The 22615-nt window shown below is 39.7% G+C and overlaps 1 protein-coding gene across 1 annotated transcript; it reads right to left on the bottom strand.

The window, feature by feature from the left end:
- Positions 1-16736: 16736 nt before the first annotated feature.
- Positions 16737-22154, bottom strand: LOC141579441 (lysozyme C-like). The gene is made up of 4 exons (XM_074375444.1): positions 21826-22154; positions 20282-20446; positions 18505-18583; positions 16737-17057 (listed from the first exon to the last, which is right to left on the bottom strand). Exons 1-4 carry the CDS (start codon positions 21959-21961, stop codon positions 16991-16993), a joined length of 447 nt encoding a protein of 148 aa, XP_074231545.1. The 5' UTR covers positions 21962-22154; the 3' UTR covers positions 16737-16990.
- Positions 22155-22615: the final 461 nt, after the last annotated feature.

The raw sequence follows: 22615 nt of genomic DNA, 5'->3' as shown, positions 1-22615 counted from the left end.
AAGTTACATGACTACAGTGCACACACCAGCCACGGGAGGGCAGCAGAGGGCCCCAACACAGGTGCAGCTTCAGGCTTCAAGGTTCTGGGATCAGTTTGGTATAAATAAACGGAAAAGAGTATGGGTTTATTCTTACCAGGATACTTAGAGGTGTGTGAAGAATGGGTCAAGGTGGGAGAGAGGGGCTTGAAGAGTGGCAGCTCAGATGCATCTAGATTTTGCACAAGCAGATTTTGGTTCACTAGGCCTGGAGGCAGTGCCAAAGATGCTACATTTCTCCCAAGCTCGCTGGTGCTGTCAGTGCTGCTGCTTCACCAGCCAGTTTTTAGTAACAAAGGAACAGACGGTGCCCAAGGAGCTTTTACACTAACTCTCTTCATACCCATCCTGGGTCTTATTTCTCCCTTCAGGGAAAAAGACATATTGCATATTAATCCCATTGTTCCTTATAGGTGTTCATAGTTTATGGACAAGTCCATGGGCTAAAGACTTGAAATGCCTCTGCTCAATTCCTGGCTTTAGAAGTTACGACCTCTGTGAACTCGAGCAAGTCACTTAACTTCTCTGTGCCTCAGTTTCTATCATCAAAATATGGAAAATAACAATGTTTGATAATGTTGTTTGAGTTTCACAGGTGACTGTGATGCTTAACTCGGTTTCAGTACTACTGCACTGTGCTCTGTTTGCTGTAAGTTAAGAAAAACAATTCATGCACTCAATGCATTCAGGAAACATATTTTCAAAGGTAACTACAAGCTGGACTTGAATGAGGCACAGGTATAGTTACGTATACAAGTGCTTAAGGAAGGGATTACACTTCAGGGAGGTAAAAGCTATGATAAAAATAAGCACCAAATGCTGTTCCCATAGAACAGAGAGAGAACCCTTAAGAGTGAATAGATCATAACATAAAATGGGTGTATGGGAGGGAGGGAGACAGAAATACGTTGATCATAAAATGCATGAGTTCAGAATTCCTTCCTTCTTCTGTCTATATAACTTGGAGTATAGGACCTCAAAGTTATCCAGGAGAAGTGGGACCAAGAGGGCTACCTGGAGCTATAGAGAAGTGCCCATCGCCATCAGAGTCTGCCTTTTCCATAAAGTTGAGTGAACCCCTCCTGAAGCCCCTCAAACCCATTATTTTCAAGGAAGCCTGTATAATCAGCAGGATCACTTTAATTTGACCATGGGAGTGTTCAGTTGCACCACTCCTGGTGTGTACGGTTTTGACTTGACATTGAGCTGTGTCAGAGATCCATGAAGATAGGACTCACAAGGAATGGCATCCAGGTCAGACAGAAGCAAGCCCAAGCTGAAGACAGCTATAAATGTGCTTCAAGATCTGTCATTGTGCACCTGGAGAAGGAGGACAAGTTCTGGCTGGAATTCAAGCTGCATGAAGCAGAATCTGAAAAGGGAACCACTCAACTTAGGTTCTTTAGCTATTTGTTTTATGGAAAATAAGATGGCTTGATATTCATAGCACTCCTCCCTTCCCCGTGTGAGTCTCAATTAATGAGCATAAATTTCCCCTCTCACACTTTTCCTACAACATCATAGAATAAGGAGAAGTCCATAAAATTGAGTGCTCAACTGAGAAAAGTGAATTTGACGGTGATGAAAGAAACACTGAAACAGTCCTGGCCAATGATAAGTATGTGAGAAAGGCTTCTGAGAAGTCTATTTAAACGGGATCTCACCTGGATTACTCTTTGACTCTTAGCTTTTGCCCTTTGTCCTTCTCCTTTCTTCTTCCTTGGTCTACAGTTATAATAGCAGGAGCTGCAGCAGCCACGCTGTGATCATGAGAACTAAAACTCAATGCTAAACATCTATCTTTTTAAAATATAAAGCATATCCTATACCCTATGTTCTTTTTAACAAAATCAAGTTTGTCTTTCTTTTAACATAATTTCTTTTAACACCTCAAATTTAGAAATTCTTCCCTAGCCAGGAAAGACAGTCTGTTTTCTAATTTTTTAAACAGCAGGTTAACTGTCATTAATTAAACTAGAATTTGTTTTGGTAACTGCTATGAAGCAATGATCTAAATTAAGTTTTCTTGCCGAAAGCTCATCTATTGTGCCAATACCATTTACAGAATTACCTTTTTCTTCCTTATGGATTTGATACTGTTGAGAAAATAAACTGAAAATAATACAAAACATGCAACTTACTGATAAAAGCTTCCCAAGGTTATAAAGCTCCATACAAAAGCTTTAACAAATCAAAATTAATGTATAGAAAAACCTTTTTATAACACACATTATTTATATTATACATAAATGTATTAATATTAGTTTTGTTGAAAACACAAAAATGTGGACACTTGAATTTTAAAAGAGAAGCTTCCTCTAAGAATTGGCCACATTTATGGGAGAAAGAAGATCCATAATGGAAAGAAAATGACCAGTAACAGATTACGGTAGCATATTGCTTCAGACCTCGCAAAGTGATCACATACGTAGCTGCTTTACGTTCACAACAAAGTAGACCAGGTAAATACTTTTACAGATGTACAAACTGAAGCATAAAAATTTCAAATGAGTGTGATTTTAAGTTTTAAACAACTACCAAGTGGCAAAATTACAATCAGTATTCAGATCTTTTAACTCGGAGTCACGGGTTTCATGAAAATACAAACAAAACACTATGTATAACCATTAATGGTCAGACAACAACCTGTTTCTCCTGTACATTCTCGTCCCCAACTCCCATTTACTAGATCCCTTCTCCCAGCCTACAAATAAACTGGTCTATTTCCCCCGGAAAACACCGCCCTCTTGACCTCACATCCTGCTTCTGCTACTGCTTCAAGGACTACTTTCCCTTCACAGCCAAGCTCCAAGACACAGCTGTCCACTGCACCTGTCCCCAGTTTCTCTCATCTCATTCTCTCTTGATCCACTTCAACTGACCTTCTGTCCTGACTGTTCTCCTTCAACTGCCCCCATTACGATCACCAAGGACCTCCACCTTGCTGTCACCCATTTCCTGGCTCATCTTACCTGACTTCAGAGGTACTGGATACAGTTAATGACTATTTCTTGATGTACTTTCTTCACTTGGCTCTAGGATTACATGCACCTAGCTTTTCTCCCTTCACACTCATTTTTCTTTCTTAATTTCCCATGTTGGTCATCTTCATAATCTTTAAGTGCTGAAGTGCTGGAGTGCTCAGGGCTGTCTTGAACTCTTCCATCTTTACTCACTCTTTTGATGATACCATGTGGTCTCACAATTTACAAATCCATCTCTGTATTAACTTTCAAATTTTTATCTTTAGCCCAGACCTCTCCTTGAATACCAGACTTGGGGTATAACTCCCTTCTCCCTTCAAACGAATGAAAGATCAAAGAAATAACCGAAGCAATGGTGACAAATATCAACACAGGGTTGGTAAACAGGTTTCATTTTCATCTTGAATGCCAACTGCAAATGACAGCCAATAGTTGCATGAAATCCTGTGCAGTGGATTCTGAGGCCACATCAGCTTAGAGGGAAAATACACCATGACTGATTAGCAGTGAGGCATTCTGGTTTTCACCATCTCAGCATTAATATAAAACTATATAAAATTAATATAAAACTGTCACAGTATAGCAAACTATAATAATGTTATGCAAAGTTCTTCAAACCAATTTTGTGAGTAAACACTAGTAAAGAGAAAATGATTGACTGACAGGTTAAGCAAGATTAATGAAAAGCTATGTTTAAATGTAATTAGTGAATAAAAGGCAAACAGTATTTCACAGTATGTGAGGGGTCTTTACCATTCTGAAAGCAGGCCTACTTTGAGAACCATCTAAAACATCCTTCCTATATAGCAATACATATTTTGCCTTATAATTTAATAGTCACTAATCATACAATCCTTTCACCATTAAAGAATACATTATTTTTCAGGGTTAATTATGAGCTCATGGCACTTACATTCTGTTTCATGCTTACAGGCGCCTAAGGTAAGCTGACGAGATGTGGTTAATAACTGTTGCATCATCGCTGCTGGGTCTTGAAATATCTAATGGGATAGAATGAAAAAAAAAGCCCAATAACTTCAAAGTGCACCATTTAAGATGCTTTACAAACTCTCATCATTAAATCTGCTTACCATTTCATCGCAGAACTCTGAAACCACTGTCTTCTTCCCCAGCATTGCATTGGTGTCTGACTGAAACAGTTTTAATAAATGATAGAGGGTTACCTGTGAAATAAAAACAGACATGGTATCTGTGCAATGGTTTTCATCATCATCATGAGACATCATCATTTCTGTAACTGATTTAGTAAACATACCATATTCAGGACCTTGTCTCAACAACTTACTGTGGCAGATCACCAAAATTCTCTGTACTTTTATTTTTCTATTAGGTATTACTATCCATCCACATCTACTAACTACAAATGTTTTGAAGAGGGTAAGGATCTGTTACAAAACATCTCTAGAGAGTGACTGTATATAAAAGTCACACAAGACACAGCTATGGAAGTTAAACCGGGGAATCACTAAGACATGAAGTCTTTTAATTATACAAGTGAAGTTAGATTAACGGTGACAGTTACTCTGTGAAGATTAAAGTTTACAAATCTACTGTGGGGAAAAAAGATTTAATACTTTCAAAAGGAATGACCAATATTAAAATGCTCACTGAGGGCAAGATAATTTCTCTAATGTAACAATAAGATTATTACAAAAATAGTATAATAAACAAAAAGTTACTCAGTGATAATTCACTTTGGCAAGAGCAACACGTCTTCAAAATACTTAAAGACAGATACAGCTAAGACATCAAAGGAAAAGCTTTGTAGCACGATGTGCGATTACTTGAGCAAAATAAAACCTAGCTGGTGAAACATCAGAGTTCATGTTGAAGCTGCAGAAACCTATTTAGAACCTCAAAGAATTTTCCAAAAAGTTACCTAAACTCATTATAAAGTGTATGCATCAAATGCTATATTTAAAGCAGTGTGAGGTCTAAGTGGGGAGGGTACAGCTCAGTGGTAGAGCATGCGCTTAGCATGCCTGAGGTCCTGGGTTCAATCCCTAGTGCTTCCGGTAAATAAATAAGTGAACAAACCTAATAACCGCCCCCCCCCCAAGAGTGTGAGGTCTGAATGCAAATACTTGGGCTCAAAAACCAGCTCTGCCACAATCAGCTCTGTGTTTTGAGCGTGTGGCTTCATCTCTGAGCCTTCGTACCCTCATCAGCCCCACAAACTGCTGAAGGGTCAAAGCGAAAGCTTCAAGGGACTTTTCACATTATCAAGTAACAATCTGAAGAAGAGGTCAAAAGATGAAAACATCAGTGGTTTTAAATAAGGATTCATGAATAAGATATAAAGCTGCTAGGACTGATGGGAGTTTGAAACAGCAGTAAGACTGTTTCAAGGCCTTTTAACTAAAACACTGGATATTCCCATTTCAGAGATCCTATGGACTCAACCTGTTTATTACTAATAACCAAAGGATACTAATGACTTTTAAACTTTTTGATGTAGTAAGCATATGACTGCCATGATTTCTTTCAAATAACTGTTCACACTGTATCCCTTCCTTTTATACTTGAAAAATGGAAGAGTTTTGAAAGGCACTTCACTTAAAAATGAAAAATCATAACTCACGGCAAGATACACCACGCCATAAGCTTAGATAGAGTATATCTGAATAACAATGCCAACATATAACAAGCTATTCATTAGATACTGTTCCATTTTCACAATTACTAAGAAAATACCCATTTTACATTTGCAAAGATTAGCATTACTCACAGGTCTTTCATTAGGATCAATGAAAAATATTTTGATGATTATTTCAAATTCACCCCAACCTGTTTCAGTAATTTCATATGGAGGCTTTGTAACAATTAAGAGAAAGAAAACATAAAACAACTATAAATTGTAAATTATTGATACAGTTTCCCAGCTCTTTTTAAATGTATGTGTTATGAATCAAAAAACTACTGTACCTCTTAAAGGATTGCCATAGCTTTCATGTAATTTAAATTGCATTTTCTTCACATACGCTTACATACCCTAAAATACAGAGGAATTAATTAGTTCTGCCATCCACATATAAAACTGGGAGAGAAATACTCTGAGTATATATACTAATTTTATGAAATATACTTCCCCTCAAATTTTATGGAAATCAATTTTCTAAAAACATGAATTATACCTCAGAAGTTTTTTTTTATTTTAAATAAAGGAAGCTTGTGCTGAATTTTCATAACTCATAACGTATAGAAAATTACATGTCCTTAATTCACTTATTTTGCAAATAATGTTTTTATACATCTCTGTAGACAATACTCAAATCAATTTTGATTTTTCCATGAAACACAGTACGTTTCCAATAATTTTAATAGAAATAACCATGTAAACCAAAGCAAATCTAAGAACTAAGCAACTTAAAAGAACAAAACTACACCATACAAAGGTCAACTAAACTAAGCAACCTAAAACTGCTGGATATAAAACCCCTCCTTTTCTTAATTTTATTGTGAAGCACAGAAACATATTCATTAGTTCTTGCACATAAAAGGGATTCTCCCTGTGAAGATGGCCTCTTCAAAAATAATTCATTATAGAGAAATAGGAAAATGCAAAACAGAGTAAGTCACATTCAACAGTAATGTTCATTAATCTTTTTATTTGCTGCCCTCAGTTCAGTCACGGTTCTGCATGGCAATTTAATGTGTGGCATATTGCCCTTCCTCTCATTGACCTCTACATTTGTAATCTCTTAATTTATTAAATGTGACTGAACATACTGTGGGGTTACATGGGGAGAAAGTGTATTTCAGTATTGGAAGAAATTCTGAATGATAAGTCAGCATCTCCACCCTTAAAACTTATAGAATTATTTTGAATATTTATTAAATTCATTCACAAAATGTGTCCCCTTGATAAATTAAATGTATGTCCAAAATTCTAGTCTCCTACATATAATCCAAAGTGTTTGAAGCAGACTGCCTTCATCATTATCGAGCTGTGAATTTACCCCTGAGCTATTAGCCACCGTTTTCATCTTTTAAGTAACACTTCGTCATGACATCTCTAAATGATTTTTCAGACTTTCCAAACAGTGACAAATGATTACAATGATAACATAAATTCTCAGTAGTCTTCTTGCTTCCACTGTGTTGGCTCAATGATAACTGAAATACAGAATGAAGGGTTTTCAATAGTTCATTCACTCAGTGCGTTTTTGCTGAATACCTACTATGTACTGGCTGCATTCCAGGCACTGAAGATTCAGCAGCAAAATAAAATTACCAGCAGCTAGATTACATAACAGTTTTGTCTTTCATAATCTCTGGTCTTATTATCAAATTATCACCTAAATTTACTGTTCCTGAAACACTTGATTATATACTAGGTTACCTTAAGGTGTGGTGATTGGAAGACATACTGAGTTTCTAGCATACTTCTTGTTACCATAACTTAATTTTAATTAAAAAAGTTATTTGGAAAAATTGATTTCTACTAACAATTATATGAAGATGACAGCTTTTACTTTATTCCTTCAACTTGTTTATAATGGGTCAATTTTATTATTAGGTTACTATAATATTACAAGTTATCTTCAAGCAAAACAAACTGTAGCTTCAAAACAGTTTCAGGAAAAACAAGTACCTACCTCATTTCTATATGGCTTCACGTATACTGTCCACTGATGGGTGTGCCCATCCTCCTCTTTTCTTTCCAAAATATCGAGCAACATTACCATAAACTATTGGTTTAACGATAGTAACCCCCTAAAAGAAAAATAATTTCAATACCAATTAATATTGTATTGTTACCCAAATGAACAGAATGAGAGCTCTGAAAGCTTGTTTTAAGGAATGGCAGGCAGTCTAACAACCCAAGTTTGCTCCAACCATGGATTCCCCTCAACAAATCAATTCCAGACAATTATCCTTATTTCATACTATCATAAATAACACTAGATTAATTACAATGTTCCCATTTTGAAAATGTCTATTTAAATCATGTAAAGTACTTTGAGAGTTTTTTTTTTTTTTTTTTTTTTTTTTTTTAAGAAACAAAAAAGGGTCTTTAGTGAAAAACTAAAGTAAGGTCTGGATATGGTCATCAGTTTTGACTGCCATCACCTGCTGGTAATGTCCTTCGTTCTCATCTTACAGCAGTGTTTTCTAAAGCACAGCACAAAAATTAAAGGCAGTTTGGAAGAGGATTTTAGGTAGAATAAGGGCAAACATTTTCCCTTTATTACTGATTGTGTTTACTTTAATCTGTATTAGACAAACCATAACTATAACTAGCAATTCAAACCCACAATTTCAAAAATCGTAATGCATAGGAAAGGGCTTTAAAAATTGGCAACCTGTTAAACATTACAGTTGGATTCAGATAATGATAAAGAGGCACTTGGATGACTGAGCTTGGTAAACACTGGATGATGGAATGTTTGCTACTTCTGTGCTCAGTTCCAAGATGTACATACATGTTACTCATCACATCTGGTAAGAGTAAAAGGCAGTGAGTTTTAACAGATTATAACAGAAAGAAGAGAGGAAAAGTTTCAAGTGAAGAGAAAAAGCTGAATGTTGCCCATGAATCTGAGATCAATTGTTCAACAGTAATAACCTGAAGGTCAAAGAGCAGATACATCACACGTAAGAAGTGCTGGGCCAGTGTAATCAGCGGTTAGCAAGAAATGAGGAAGAGCGGTGAACAAATGGGAAAACTTTTCACTTTGACTAGATAATTCACAAATAAACCCAACACCTTTTAGCCTAAAGTTAGTTCAGAAGAAGGGAAGCAGTTTGGATGCGAACTTAGAAAATCCCAGCCAGTGCTATTGGTATTTTTGTGATAACCAAAGTTGGGGCCCCAGCTCCAAGGCTTGAATGAACACACAGAAGGAGCACTGCCATGCTGAGTGGCTAACAGATCCTCTAGCTGCTACAGCGTTGCTAGGAACTTGCAGAGTTCCTCAGAACACCCTCTACCTGGATGAACTTTAACTAAATTGTAAAAAGATGCTTACAAGCCCACATAACAATCAGCAAGGAGGAGAAATATGTCCCATATTTTAAAGTTTTACATGACTAACTCACACCCGTTTTTGGTGGAAAAGCTTTGAGGACTACAGACCTGATCTCAAGTCATTTTGGATTTGAAAACTTTCAGAACCCAACAAGATTACAAGTAGAGAAAGTTCTTTAAGTTTGTCTCCAAAATCTAGCGTTGTAACACTTTGTTCAGCAGTACTTTCTGAATCAATCCAAAACCTGGCCCCAAAGCATGGGCAAATGTATATGTTAATGAAGCTTATGGCACTATGAATTTTACCCGACATCTCTCTCCCCTTCCATTAAATTTCGGAAGCTTTTTAAACTTTCGAAGAACTCCCACTTTGCAAGAAGTACTAAAGCACTGTGTATGCTAATTGTATACACAGTATAAAATCACATGAAAACAATGTAACATAGAGAAGAGATTGGTGCAAAAGTGGGTGATTCCTTTTTAAAGAAAAATTTCCTTTCTGCGATCAATCAAAATCAGAAGGGGTAAAACAGGTGTTTTATCGGAACCAGCTGGTCCTGTCGTAAAAAGTTAACGTGCCAGGGGATGTAAGTGGGAGGAAATGTGTCACAGTGTCAAACACTACGGTAGGCTCTATGATAACTTTTACTAGAAACAAAGAAGCTAACATGGACTCAATGTTCCCTATGTGCTGGGCAGTGTTACGTTCTTTGCAGGCCTTGGTTAGTTTTTCGGCTGTAGCTTTCGGGCTTTATGAACACCATGAACGTGGGGACGTTTTCTGAACTTTTCTTCCCTCGGTTCTTCAGTTACTTGTGAATACTGGGGGGAAGGGGGGTTTGATGCTGCCTTTGTAAGGTTGCTATAGGGTCTGAATAAGAGAATCGGGTAAAGCGTTCACCTACTGGGCTTACTCAGTAAGTGAGTATCGAAAACTTGCTACTGTTATTATTCTCACAATAGGTGGGCACCCAGACCCCCACCCCGCCCCGGTTTCCAGGTGACCTGGGCTGGCAGCGGAGGAGCACCAAGCCGGGACCTCCCAGCCCGTGTTTCTTGGCAACAATGTCCAGCTCTCCCCTGGGCACCACTGATGGTATCTGATTTTTTGGCGGGGATGGAAGGAAGGCGGCGACGCGCGAGGCTGGGGCCCAATGAAACCGTGATGTTCCCTCTGGGGCTCTGACTCGCCGTCCTCCCGGAAACCGCGGTTCCATCCCGAGGCCAGAAGACGCGAGAGGCAACCAGCGGGCCGTCCCCGGCCGCGCAGGGAGGAATCGGGGCGCGAGCGCCTCTCCCGGAGCGAGGGCGCGGGCCGGGCACTGACCTTCACTCTCCCGCCGGAGTCAGGCCCAAATTCGGCCATTCTCTTGAACATATTGTCCTACGGAGAAAGCCGCTGCCGCCGCCAGGGAAAGAGACCGGGGCCGGCGGGCTCGCCGCTCCCCTCAGAGGCCCCGCTCCTCCCGCGCGGGCCCAGGAGGAGGGTTTCTGGCTGACGGAGGGCGAGTCACTGAGGCTAGGGGCGCTGAGGAACCGCCAATTCCTCAAGGCGGGCGGCTTCCCGGAAGCCCATTCAGCCCCGCGCCGGTGGAGAGCTGAACCCAAGTGGCGGTAGCAGCGGCAGCGGAGGCGACGGCGACGTCGTGCGCAGGCGCCGACGAGCTCGCGCACGCGCGCACATTACGCACAGTGCGCACGCACATGGCGCTGCACATCTCGGTCGTTTGAGTCTGAGGAGCCCGGGCATCTCCAGCCAGCCTGTCACCGCCACAGAACGCCTAGCTTCCTAATGACCGAGAAATCGGCTTTTGGAGGCAATACCTCGTCATCGCCAAAGCATTGCAATTCTAAAATGAAGTTCGCGAAATCTCAGCCACCGACAGCTTTTCATTGTCTTCATCCAGCCCCCTAGACCTCCCAGACTTCCAAGCTTGAAGCGCTGATTTCTTGTTTTATTTGCTCCCCTTTTCGTTTCCTTTCTACCTTTTCCACTCAGTTCAGATTCTAAGGCCCGTAACGTGACACAACCCGGCCCCTCTTTGCCCTTCTGTGGTTCTAACGGCTTTGCAGGTTAGCGCAGTGCCAAATTAATGATCCCCAATTTAAGCGAAGTATTAAGAGGTTCGCCCTCCCTTTCCTTCTGTTTTAAACTAGAAGCTATTCAGAACTTTTCGCTAGTCTCTTCAAACCGCCAACCCTCTCATTCTGATCAGGTGACTTGGCATCTTATTTCACGGAGAAAACAGACCTCCGTGCCCCCAGACCTAAACACGAGCTTTGGTTTGCCTGATATCCACCCTCCCTTTCTTCTCTTCTGTTCAAGAGGGAATCTTCTACTATAAAATACTTCAGTCTGTGTTCTTAATCTCATTGTTTCTTGCTTTCTCAAGTTTTTGGCCCCATCAGCCATTTCCACTCTGCCCTGGGTTGCCACAAACCTTAAATTTGTTAAAAACAAAAACCAATATCTGCAGGAGCACCATAAAGTGAAGCACAGCAAACTGTGAGTTTCCAAACTGAAAGATCCTTCCAAGCACCCAGGATAAAGAGGACAGCAAATCCACATCAAGGCACGTCACGATGAACTTTGAGAACTCTGGGGATGAAGAGAAGATCCCACACAATTCCAGGTTGTAAAGACTCCAAAATCAGAATGGCTTCAGTTTGCTGACGAGCAACATTGGAATGTAAGGAACGATGGCGTTCTCTAGAGGCTGTTCCCCAGGTGGTCCCACTGCAATGGGCCACCTTCAAAATTCTGAAGGAAAATTAATTCCAACTTAGTGTCCCATACCCAGCCCACTAGCAACCCAGTATGAGTGTGAATAGAACACACACGACTTTAGACATGCTAAAATCTCAACAACAAAAAAAGTACCTCTCTTGTTCCCTTTCTCAAGGAGACTCTGGAGATGTGGTCCAACAAACTGAGGGAATAAAATAAGAAGGAAGAAATTATGAAAAACAGGGAACACAGTGAATATCAAATATGGAGAGAAAAGAAGAGAATCCCAAAATGATGCTGAAAGAAAGAGCCCAGGATGATAGCCATGTATTAGACACAGACAGGAATCAGTCCCAGTTAGATTTGGTCAGAAATCTTTGGGAATTACTGCTTTAAAAAGATGAGATTGATGAAATTGTAGCTGCGTCTGAAGACCTGAGAGGAGAATTAAATGTAAAACTTAAAGAGTGGGAGATTAAGAAGTACAAGCTACTATGTATAAAATAAATAATCTACGAGAAGTTATTGTACAGCACAGGGAGTGTAGCCAATATTTTATAATAACTATAAATGAAATATAACCTTTAAAAATTGTCAATCACTATGTTGTTCTATAATATTGTACATCAATTATACCTCAATAAAGGAAAATAAAAGACGTAGCATTTGGGAGTTGAACTAATGACAGATAAACAGAAAGCTAAGCCAATTTAAGAATCATGACGTTATTAACACTAGGGAAAATCTTGTATAACAGAAGAAAGCATGACTATGTAAATACCAATTATTGATCATATATATATGTATATGTATATACGTGTGTGTGTGTGTATATATATTTACATTATAAATATGGATTTTGGAGAAAGGTGCCATGTGTGATGGAGATGGGGGAGGAGGAAATAGAACTTAACAGTGGGAAACAATATCTTAAAATGGAAAAATCAAGGAGCAACATAAGCCTAATACTTAAAGCATGAGAATAAATACAAAATCATTAACATTAAGCTAAAACAGTAGAAAATTGCTGCATGTGAAGGAGGAGAAATTGTGCGGTACATCTGTCAGAACAAACCTTGTAAAACTATCTGACTCTGTAAACCTCGAGAATTGATAACATTGTTAAAATTAAAACTGATTTAAAATATAATTCATAAAATATAATTTGTATAATAGATGTGTGTTTAATTGAACAACATTGTGTCTATGAATGACTTTAGTCACTCCCGATTATAAGTTAATATACATTATAGCAACTTCTAAGAAAATATTTTTAAGATGAGTCTGCTGAATAGAAGTGCAAGAAATGTGCTCAGGGCTTAGTTATAATTAGTGCCACATGAAGAGCTCAGTTATCATCTGGAACATCACTCTGCATTTCAAATAATATCCTGGGGTGAAATTAAGGAACATGGAATTGAGTTTCTTTTAAAAATAATCAAATATTGATATTGAATTTGTTTTCTCCCAGAATAAGGGTAGAAATTTGGTCTGGAAACTTAATTGTATTAAAATAACAGGTATAAATACGACTTGATATTTGTCAAAAAACACTAAGGAAAATCTCCAACAAACATTGCTTTCCCCCTTTGGCCAACTTTCGCCGTATTCTCTGGTTATTTCTTCCATCAGCCATCACTGTGGCGCTATCCTGGTGCTTCTTGGATGTATCCAATCTCTGCATCTGAGCTGTCACTCTTCAAGCCTCTCTCCCATACCATGACAAGATCTTCATACGCCTCTAAACATCCTGATAAGAATAAATCTATCTTCTTTCCCATTTATTCATACCCAGATGATCCCAGAACCTCAAAGCCTGAGGCTAAACCTGTGTTGGTGCCCTCTGCTGCCCTCCCGTGGCAGGTCTATGCTCTACATTCACGTGAGTTGAGACCTGACCCTTGGAATCCCAGAAGCTGTTGTACTGCAATCATGTGGGCTCCGAGAGTAAGAAAAATCTCAGAATGCTCAACGTAGGGGAATATACTAAGTAATCAGAAAGCGATTCAACTGATATCTATTGAGCATGTATCATGTTACAGACACTGTTCTAGGTGTTTGGAATGTGGGTGTAAACAACAGTAAAAAAAATTCTGTCCTCCTTCCTATGAGGAGAGTGGTCCAGCATGGTGTGTCAGAGATGTAAGCACAGTAAGAGGGAGTCCAGATGTGGGGGGAAGAGATGGCCCAATGAGGGGTATCAGAGCCTGAGGGGAGAGCATCTATTCCATGGTGTGGCAGTGTTTGGAGATTGGTTACATACAGGCAAATTGGTCAAATACATGCATGTAATGAGGATACATTTAAAGGATATTAAAGACAGTGGGTACCAGGTTTCTCACTGTCATGGAAAGCAGTTACCAACATGGAAAAGGAGAAAATTAGAATGAGCCTAGTGGTGTAGGATTGGAATTGGAGGTATTATGTGAATTCAATTTAAACAGATAGGCATAGAGATACATATCATGTAAATATGCACATCCTGTAGCTTTGTCCATTGATGGGGCCTGGGAACAGTGACACCCTAGTGCCCAGGTCTTGTTTTCGAAATACCCTTCTCCACTATGAGGAATGAGGGCTCTTTGGAACAAAGGCTGATTCCAGGCAGAAACAGGAAGAGAACCAGGGGAACCTTGGAACATTTTGTGCCAGAAAACAAAAACAAGTGCTCAAAAAATGATGGGGATGTGTGAAAATAACAGAGAAGCTATATTGCAGGGACTGTAGTGGCCAAAACAGGGACAGTGTGGATGACAGAATGCATGACAGTGATGGATTATGGCTCATCATAATTTCATAATAGGAAGCCATGTGCCTGCTTGATATAATAATCAAATGCATTAATTGAAAATTTGATGAGGAGCAATCTCAAAGTAACTTACCCTCTCCCAAATACTTCACAGCAGAGGTGATTTGCAGATATCACCTTAATCAAATGATCAAAGTGAACGTCATCACTAATAGAACATTTCAGAACCACGTGCCACCTGAAAAGCCCCAAGGAGAGGAGCACGGCATCACGTGTGTGGTGTTCCTGCCAAGGATGCACAGGCCGATCCAATCAGGAGAGCGTCAGAAAACCCTCAGGTGCTTTTACAACACAGCTGGGTTGCCATCTTCAAAAGGGCTAAAATGATAAAAGTCAAAGAAAAGACTGAAGAAATGATCTAGATGGAAGGAAACTGATAAAAACATGACACCCAAGTACACCACATTATTCTGAATTAGATCTTTTTATTAAGAAGGACAAACGGGGAGAGTAGATGACAATGAATGGGATCTGATGATTAGGTGGCAGTAATGGATCAGTGTTAACGTCCTGATCAGAATGATACTTTGAGGTTATGCAGGAATTACACACTGAAGGACTCAGAGCCACTGGGCACCATGTTGGTGATGTACTCTCGAAGTGTTCAGAAAAAATGAAAGTCTCCACTGTACTTGTAAATTTGGGGAAAGATTGAGATTATTTCAATGTCTTTGTTTTTTTTTAGCAGGTGGGAAGTAATTAGGTTTATTTACTTAATTACTTATTTCAGTGGAGGAACCCAGTACCTCCTCCACTGAACCCAGGAACAAAATTCTTAATTCAGATTGTCTTCACGTTTAGTCATTTGCCATTCCGTTCCTTTTAAAATTTTACCTTGCACAACAAACAGTGGTTATCGTTTACTGTTTTTGAAGATGACTGAACAGATGAAGGCATCACATGCCTACATAGATGGGACTCTGCCTAAGATCCACTGAAGATGAACCCAGGACCGCCTACGTGGAAGCATGCACACTTACCACTTGAGCTATACCCTCCTTCCCTCAATGTCTTTAAAAAAGTGGGGGAAAAAAGCTCTGTTCTTTTGGAATTTATATTTCAGCAAGAAAAGACAAAAAAATACATAAGAAAAACATGTAGCCTAGCAAATGGTTACAAGCATGAGCCCGGGGGCACACCCACAGTTAGAAATTAAATAGCGGACAAACTGCCAGCCAAGGACTGAGAAGAAGACATCGGAGAGGCAGGGTGTAAATGAGAAGCTGAGGGAGAAAGAGTTTTCTAGAAGGATGAAGTGGTTCAATTTGTCCGATGCTGCTGAGAGATCAAGCAAGATAAACAGAGAACAGGTGGTCCCTAGAGTTGGCCCCAAGGAGTCATGGGAGGAGTCACCTTGGAGCAGTCTTCAGCTGAGTGAGGAGAGCAGTCAGATTAGGAAGGGTTGAAAAGAGAAAGGGTGTGAGGACATGGACTTGGTGAATAGAGTTATCTTGTCCCAGAAGTGTTGCTGTCAAAGGGAGCGGAGAACAATGTGGTACTTGCAGGTTATGTAGAGTCAACGGAGAGTTCTTTGTAAGAGGGAAGGATACCGGGGCAGTTTGCACAATGAGGAGGCTGATCCAGCAAAGAGGGAGAAACTCAGGATGCAGGACACACTCAGCCTCAATTGCAGGAGTGAGGGGGCTGTGGTGGAGGTTGCATGTGGGGACACTGCCACTGGCAGGAGCAGAGGTCCTTCAACTGAGTTATAGCGGGGAAGGAAGAGGGGAGGGGCCCAGGGGAGATGTGACCTCTGTTATGGTGGCCGGGAGGGGAGAGCTTGGCATGAGTTGCTCCTCTTCTCCCAGGGTACCATATGGCCCATCATCTACTGAGATGAGAGCGGGGAGAAGGTGAGTGGTTGGGCGTGTGTGCTGGGACTTTGAAGAGAGGAGAAGTGAAACAGTGCTGGTCATTTTGGAGAGTGGGGACTCAGACAGAGGGCTGCAGAGAAGTGATTCAGGTGGCCGGGGAGACTGGAGGGCCCACGTGAGATCTGTGGTTATGAGTTTCAAGTGAGACCTGTCAGCATGCTCAGGGGTTTCTCTCTAGCAATATCCAGCTCTTTGCGTACAGGTGAGGATTCAGCAAATACTTAAGTGCCAAATCATTTTTCCCAAATATATACATACATATTTTTTTCGTCAAAGACACTAAAAGTTTCTAAAAAAGAAAGACAAGGTATGACTTGCAAAGCTTTTAATGAGTGTTTGTATTTTTTTTTAACAGCATGCGTGATTTCACATCTGTGGTTAATTAGCAATTATTTCCATACTTGCAAGCTCATCTGCCTCTGAATTTAGTCATAATGCAGGAAGTTAATGAAATTAAGGAAATCATTATACGCTTGAAAGAATGGTAGTATGACTGGTCACTGAAATAACGACTTCCTTAAGATGAAAAAGATACAAAATGAGCTGAAGAAGGAAACTCCACAGTTACAGATCACAACCCTCAACATACTGCTCCACATCGTGGCCCTCACAGTGGTTTTTCCATGCCACCCTGAAGAGAAAGATGAAACAAACAGGAATAAGGTTAAAACGTAGCTGCATTCACTTAATGTCTTAATCTACCAGAAACTAACACAACATTGTAAATCAACTCTGCTTGAGTGAGGAGAATCTTAAAAAGTCCAGAAATCCACTAAAAGAAATTGAGGAGTAAAAGGGTAAGATTCTGAATCAGTTAAAGTAGATCGTTTCGAGGTAACACACTGTTCAGCGTAAACCCAGAGCTGCAGTCATCAGGTCTTGGCAGCACACTTTGGTCTTTGGAAATGTTCTCTGACTTGTCTCAGAACAGGAGGGCAAACCAGATCTCCCCTTTGATGCTTAAAACACAGCATGCTTGCAACAGGAACTAACAGAGTGTGGTAGGTGCCTTATACTTCAAAAGCACACATACAAAAAACTCAGAAAAAGAGATTTGTGGATACCAGAGGTGAGGGTTGAGGGCAGGATGAGAGGTGGGGAGGAGGGAGAGGGGGAACTGGATGAAGGCAGTCAAAAGTTACTACAAATTCCAGCTATAAGATAAATAAATACTGGAGTTGCTATGTACAAACTGATAAATATAACTAACTGCTAGATTTTATATATGAAAATTGTCAAGAGAGAAACTCCTAAGAGCATCACACACAAAAAATTTTATCTTCTGTTCCTTTAATTTTGTATCCATATTTTTGCAGGTGATTAGATTCTTGTCTCCTGGTAGAAAGAATTAGAGATGAGAAGCTAAGAAAGTAAAGTGAGGATTTACTAAGGGACAGATAGTACACTCTCACGGGGACAGCAGGCAGTCTCAGGGAAGTTACTGCCCTGATTTCTCTGGCAGATCGGTTACATAAAGTGTGAAAATCAGTGGGCGGAATATTCACTGTGGGGGAAGGGTTTGGGTTCGTATTCCCTGATTTTCATCCCAACTCCACCTTCCCAAAGGGAGGAGGGATTTTTGTCCTTATTTAGTGTGGCTGGGAAATGTCATGGCATTGGTGCATGATGGGTACTTAAACCTGCAAGGCTAATTTTATTGAAATGAGGGCATAATGAGCAAAAGATTACATTTAGACACTGGAGGTTCTTGCCTTTTCCCACCTTTCTTTGTGGACCTCCTGGTTGCTTGCCACACCTAAATTTGTGACCGCTTATCAGCCCAGAGGTTCCTACATTTCTTTCTCTGCCCAGGGACCCCTGTTGTTTACATGATGTAGGGTTTCCTGCATTTGGCCCTGGCCCCTGCTTTTCTTGCCAATTCCTGCCATTTGGCCTGTGTCCCCCCCTTCTCTGCTCACATCTAGCTGTCTGCCTGCTCCAACAGTCTGAGGGGATGGATGTTCACTAAACCTACTGTGATGTATGTAAGTCAAATCATTATGCCGTATACCTTAAACTATCCAGTGCTGTATGTCCATTACATCTCAATAAAACTGGAAGGAAAAAAAAAGACATACCATGCTCTAACGCCTTGAGGGTCCCTGACAACCCTCTTCGCACATTGTACAGCTTTGGTGATGTCATCTTCCAGCAAAACTGAAGAAGAGACAGTGAGGAATGAAAACAATGGTCATAGAAATTTCATTTTAAATTTAGTTTCAGCCAGTTTTATTCTTTTAAGCTAAAGAGAGAACACAAATTACTTTTCAAGAATCTATGTATCTGTGAATGTTGAGGGAAAACTTTTTCTTCCCGCATCCCATTTGGCATGAAATAAAGCATTCTGTTTCTCGTTTTCCAAAGTCATTGGAAACTGTGGAATTATTAACTAATATGATGGATGTTTCACTTTTTTACTAAACACTCTAAAACAAATGAACAAACAGAAACTGGCCTAGCATATTTTTGCTCAGCAATTCGACTACTGGAAAAATATTCCAAAAGAAATAATAAAAACACACATAAAGATGTATGCACAAGGTATCTCATTGCAATTAATAAAGGGGAAAATGGAAACAGCCTAAGAGCTTAGCAGTAAGAGCTGAACTGATGAATGACAGAATATTTATGTAGTGGAATTCTAGTCATCTTTAAAAACTAATACAGATTGGTATTTGTTGACTTAAAAATAATTTTATGTGATAAAGAACAAACCATAGAGCAGTATATAGAATGCAATATCATTTTTGTTAAAACACACATTGCCTGCACATTTGTATGTGGGTAGATATGTGCATCACATCGCTTTACCTTCATAGACAAGTGTGATACATGTCCTGAAAGAATTTGTGTATACCAAGTTACCAGTGGTCACAAATCGCTGGGTAGTAAGAATTTTCATTCAATGACCACAAATTATTATATAAACAAAATATTTTTAAAAATAAATTAACTGAATACAAAAGAATATTCTTAGATCTTCATCTTCTCTATTAGAAATTTTAACATTTAAAAATCTAACAATATAAAGTTTGCAGTATTTCCCCAATACTTTATGCAAAAGAGATTCCACATGTTATCTCTATTTTAAAATAAATTCTATAGAATATTTGCTTCACCCCGATTAATCAAATTAGCTTGTTAGAATGACTATGATTATATAGGAACTGTAGATTTTGAACGTGTAACCTAAAGATTTTAGTAATTAAATGTCATAATGTTTCTAATTCACTTTAAAATCACTCAACAAATAGTATATATATATACACACACACACACATAACAGAAGTAAATAGGACAAAATGTTAAAAACTGTTAAAGGACATGACGAATATATTTCTGTGTATTATACTAATTTCTCTATTTTTCTATATGTTTAGAACATTTCATGATAAAAAGTAAAAACAATGTTTACAAAAGGACCACACATATTCCTCCTTCTTGATTAGTTAACTACTAATCCTTTCATTTTCTAATAAAGGACCATAGATTAAAAAAAAAAAAAAAAAAAAAAAAAAAAAAGACCGAACCGCCAAATTATCCCTAAAGCTCCTCAGAGTAAGTCAGAGGAGTGCATAGTTCTGCACAGAGAGTCAGAAAGTCCAGCCACAGTAAATTGATGGATCCCTCCAGAAACCTCTGTGTATCAGAGAACAGTAACCTCTCATGATAGGAGCGCTTTACGTTCTTACTTCAGGAATCAGGAGGAGGGTAATAAAGAGCTTCTGTAAGTTGAGATGGAGGTTTCCTAGGTCCCTGATGACCCCATCAAGGCTTTATCATTTGTTCTGAATCTCTGTTCTTGTAAACATGACAGGACACCCCTGGGCCGCACTCAGTGTCATCTTGTCTTACCGTCGCAGTTGATGCCACAGCCGTTCACTGCATCTGGAGTTTTGCCGTTGTTACACCAGTAGCGGCTGTTGATCTGAAATATCCCATAATCGGTGCTTTCGCTGGAGGGGTTGTAGTTTGTAGCATCCGTATTATAATCACTTTCCCATTTGGTCAAACACATCCCTGAAAAGAACTTATTTTCAGTAGTAAATAGGAACACCACGTGACTTACGTGGCAAAGCACATTCTATTAGGCAAATTCAATTTTACTAATGACTGACGCCTTTGTACGTATGAAGATGACTTTTACGTGTAAAGCATTTTAACACCTTAGTGCTAAAAGGCCCTTAAGAGAATTCTTTTGTTATCAAATCATTTTGTAATACTAATGAAATAAGATAACATACTTTAGAAAATATGAAACTAGCTGTTTTTTCTATTATGCTTCCCCTGCTCCCATCCCTCAGGTAAGATTCCGCCTAGAAGAGAAAAATCAACAGAGTTCTAGCATGGATTTGTGCTTAGCAGTAGATACACATCGCTGATGGAAAACTGCTTTTTAGTAGGAAAAATAAGGAATTTCTGGGAGAAAGAATTTTCTTACGATATCTAAAGGTGAATTTGGATGTCAAATTAGACCCCAGACAAGAGCTGTAAAATGCAGAAGACTATTCCATCCACACATCCATGCATCCAACCAGACATTTACTCAATCGCTCAGAAATACTTATTGAGGGGAAATGTCTGAATTCAACCTGAAAAATACAGTAACTACATCGACAAAATTGGACTAAAATTAAGGGTAACTTTTACTTCGGGCACAGCTTGAATTCTGTGGCAGAAAGTGAAAACTACTTCATCAACTAGAGTGAGTAAGAATAATGAAACGTCCTTTCCTGCTGCATTTCAGGGATCCTCATACAAACACTGACTGAGGGGAAGTTGGGTCCTACCAGCCCCTGTGTTAGTTCAGCGGGGAGGGTAGAGCTCGGTGGTAGAGCGTGTCCTTAGCATGCACGAGGTTGTGGGTTCAGTCATCAGTACCTCCATTAAAAATAAATAAGCCTAATTACCCCGCCCCAAAAAAGAGTTCCACAGAATTGTTAAAATTTGCTGTTAAAACCCCAACATCATGATTAGAAAGGAGAAAAATACTGCATTACTCTAGGCTTGCAGAACCCAAGTTCCAAACTAGACGTGGCTGGAGTCAAATGCCAAGGGCCTGACAGAGGCATCCCAGGTGCCCAAAAGTACCTTTCAGCCAGCCTTACGCGGGCCGCTGAGGGAACCGAACCCGCAAATTTAGTGGCACTGGAAGCATGGGTCCTGGCCTACTTAGAGCGGTATAGAGTTTTGCCCTCCCATACCCTCAAACCTTCACTTGTTACATCTGATTCTAAAGGAACAAGTTGACATTTTTAAACATTGTTAAGTATACAAACCTTCCAAGAGAGTTTTTAAAAACTCCATTCGCTCAAAGTCCCTTTCTCATTATTCATCCTGCATTACTATCCGTTCCGCCCCCAGCAGCTATTTGGAAGGATGAACAAGAGATGACTTACAGTTGGCCAGGCTGACTCCCCTGTAGCCACTCATTCCGAGTTCCTTCAGCTTTCGGGCCAGCGCGCATCTCTCCCAGACCTTGCCCTGCACAGCGACGGCGAGGAGGACGAGCCCCAGCACAAGGAGAGCCTTCATGGTGACTGAGGTGCCCGGACTGCAGTCTGCCCGGGGCAGAGCCGGCCCCAGTATTTAACTCCTTTGGACTTCCCTTACTCCTGGGGGTTCGGGAGCTCCACCCCTTGAGATACGGGGGAAAACAGGAGCTGTTTATTGGCCCACTGCCTTAACACGTTTTCTTTCTTATGTTTGAAGAGGGATATTCTCACATCCTAAGACTTTACCTGCCAGAAAATAATGAAATGAGCTTGTTTAAAGTTATTGCTCAGGAACAATCTGGATTAGCACTGCTGCCAAAAGAGAAACTTCCTCCTGTTTTGTAATGAATTTGAGCAACTATAAATTAAAAAAAATGGAACGAACATTTTACGCAACTGAAAACGAGTTCCAATCTTTGATTAACACTCATTCTCATTAAATTGTTTTATGTGCCTTCGCTCTGGGGTCTTCATCTTTTTCAATTAAAATTTCCTTAAATACACTTTAAACAAAAGAACATGACACCCTGCCTGTTGTTTCAATACGGACATAGCGCAACAGCACGCTGCTCAGCCAGATTCCTATACTAACTTCTTTGTTTACTATTGTAGAGTTTTAATTTCTAAATTAATGTTTTACTGTTGTAAATATGGCTCATGGGAACAGCAATCCTAACAACTCCTTGTTGACAAA

This window comes from Camelus bactrianus, chromosome 12, assembly GCF_048773025.1.
Source record: "Camelus bactrianus isolate YW-2024 breed Bactrian camel chromosome 12, ASM4877302v1, whole genome shotgun sequence".
Lineage (NCBI taxonomy): Eukaryota > Metazoa > Chordata > Mammalia > Artiodactyla > Camelidae > Camelus > Camelus bactrianus.
Note: the sequence above shows the minus strand (reverse complement) of the source record. Positions and strands in the feature narration are given on the sequence as shown.

Excerpts from the sequence above, each read along its gene's own strand:
- LOC141579441 (XM_074375444.1), bottom strand. The coding sequence starts at position 21,961 with ATGAAGGCTCTCCTTGTGCTGGGGCTCGTCCTCCTCGCCGTCGCTGTG. Across the intron at positions 20,447-21,825 it reads GGGAGTCAGCCTGGCCAACT|GGATGTGTTTGACCAAATGG; the intron begins GTAAGTCATCTC and ends AGTTCTTTTCAG. Across the intron at positions 18,584-20,281 it reads CTGTGGCATCAACTGCGACG|TTTTGCTGGAAGATGACATC; the intron begins GTAAGACAAGAT and ends TCTCTTCTTCAG.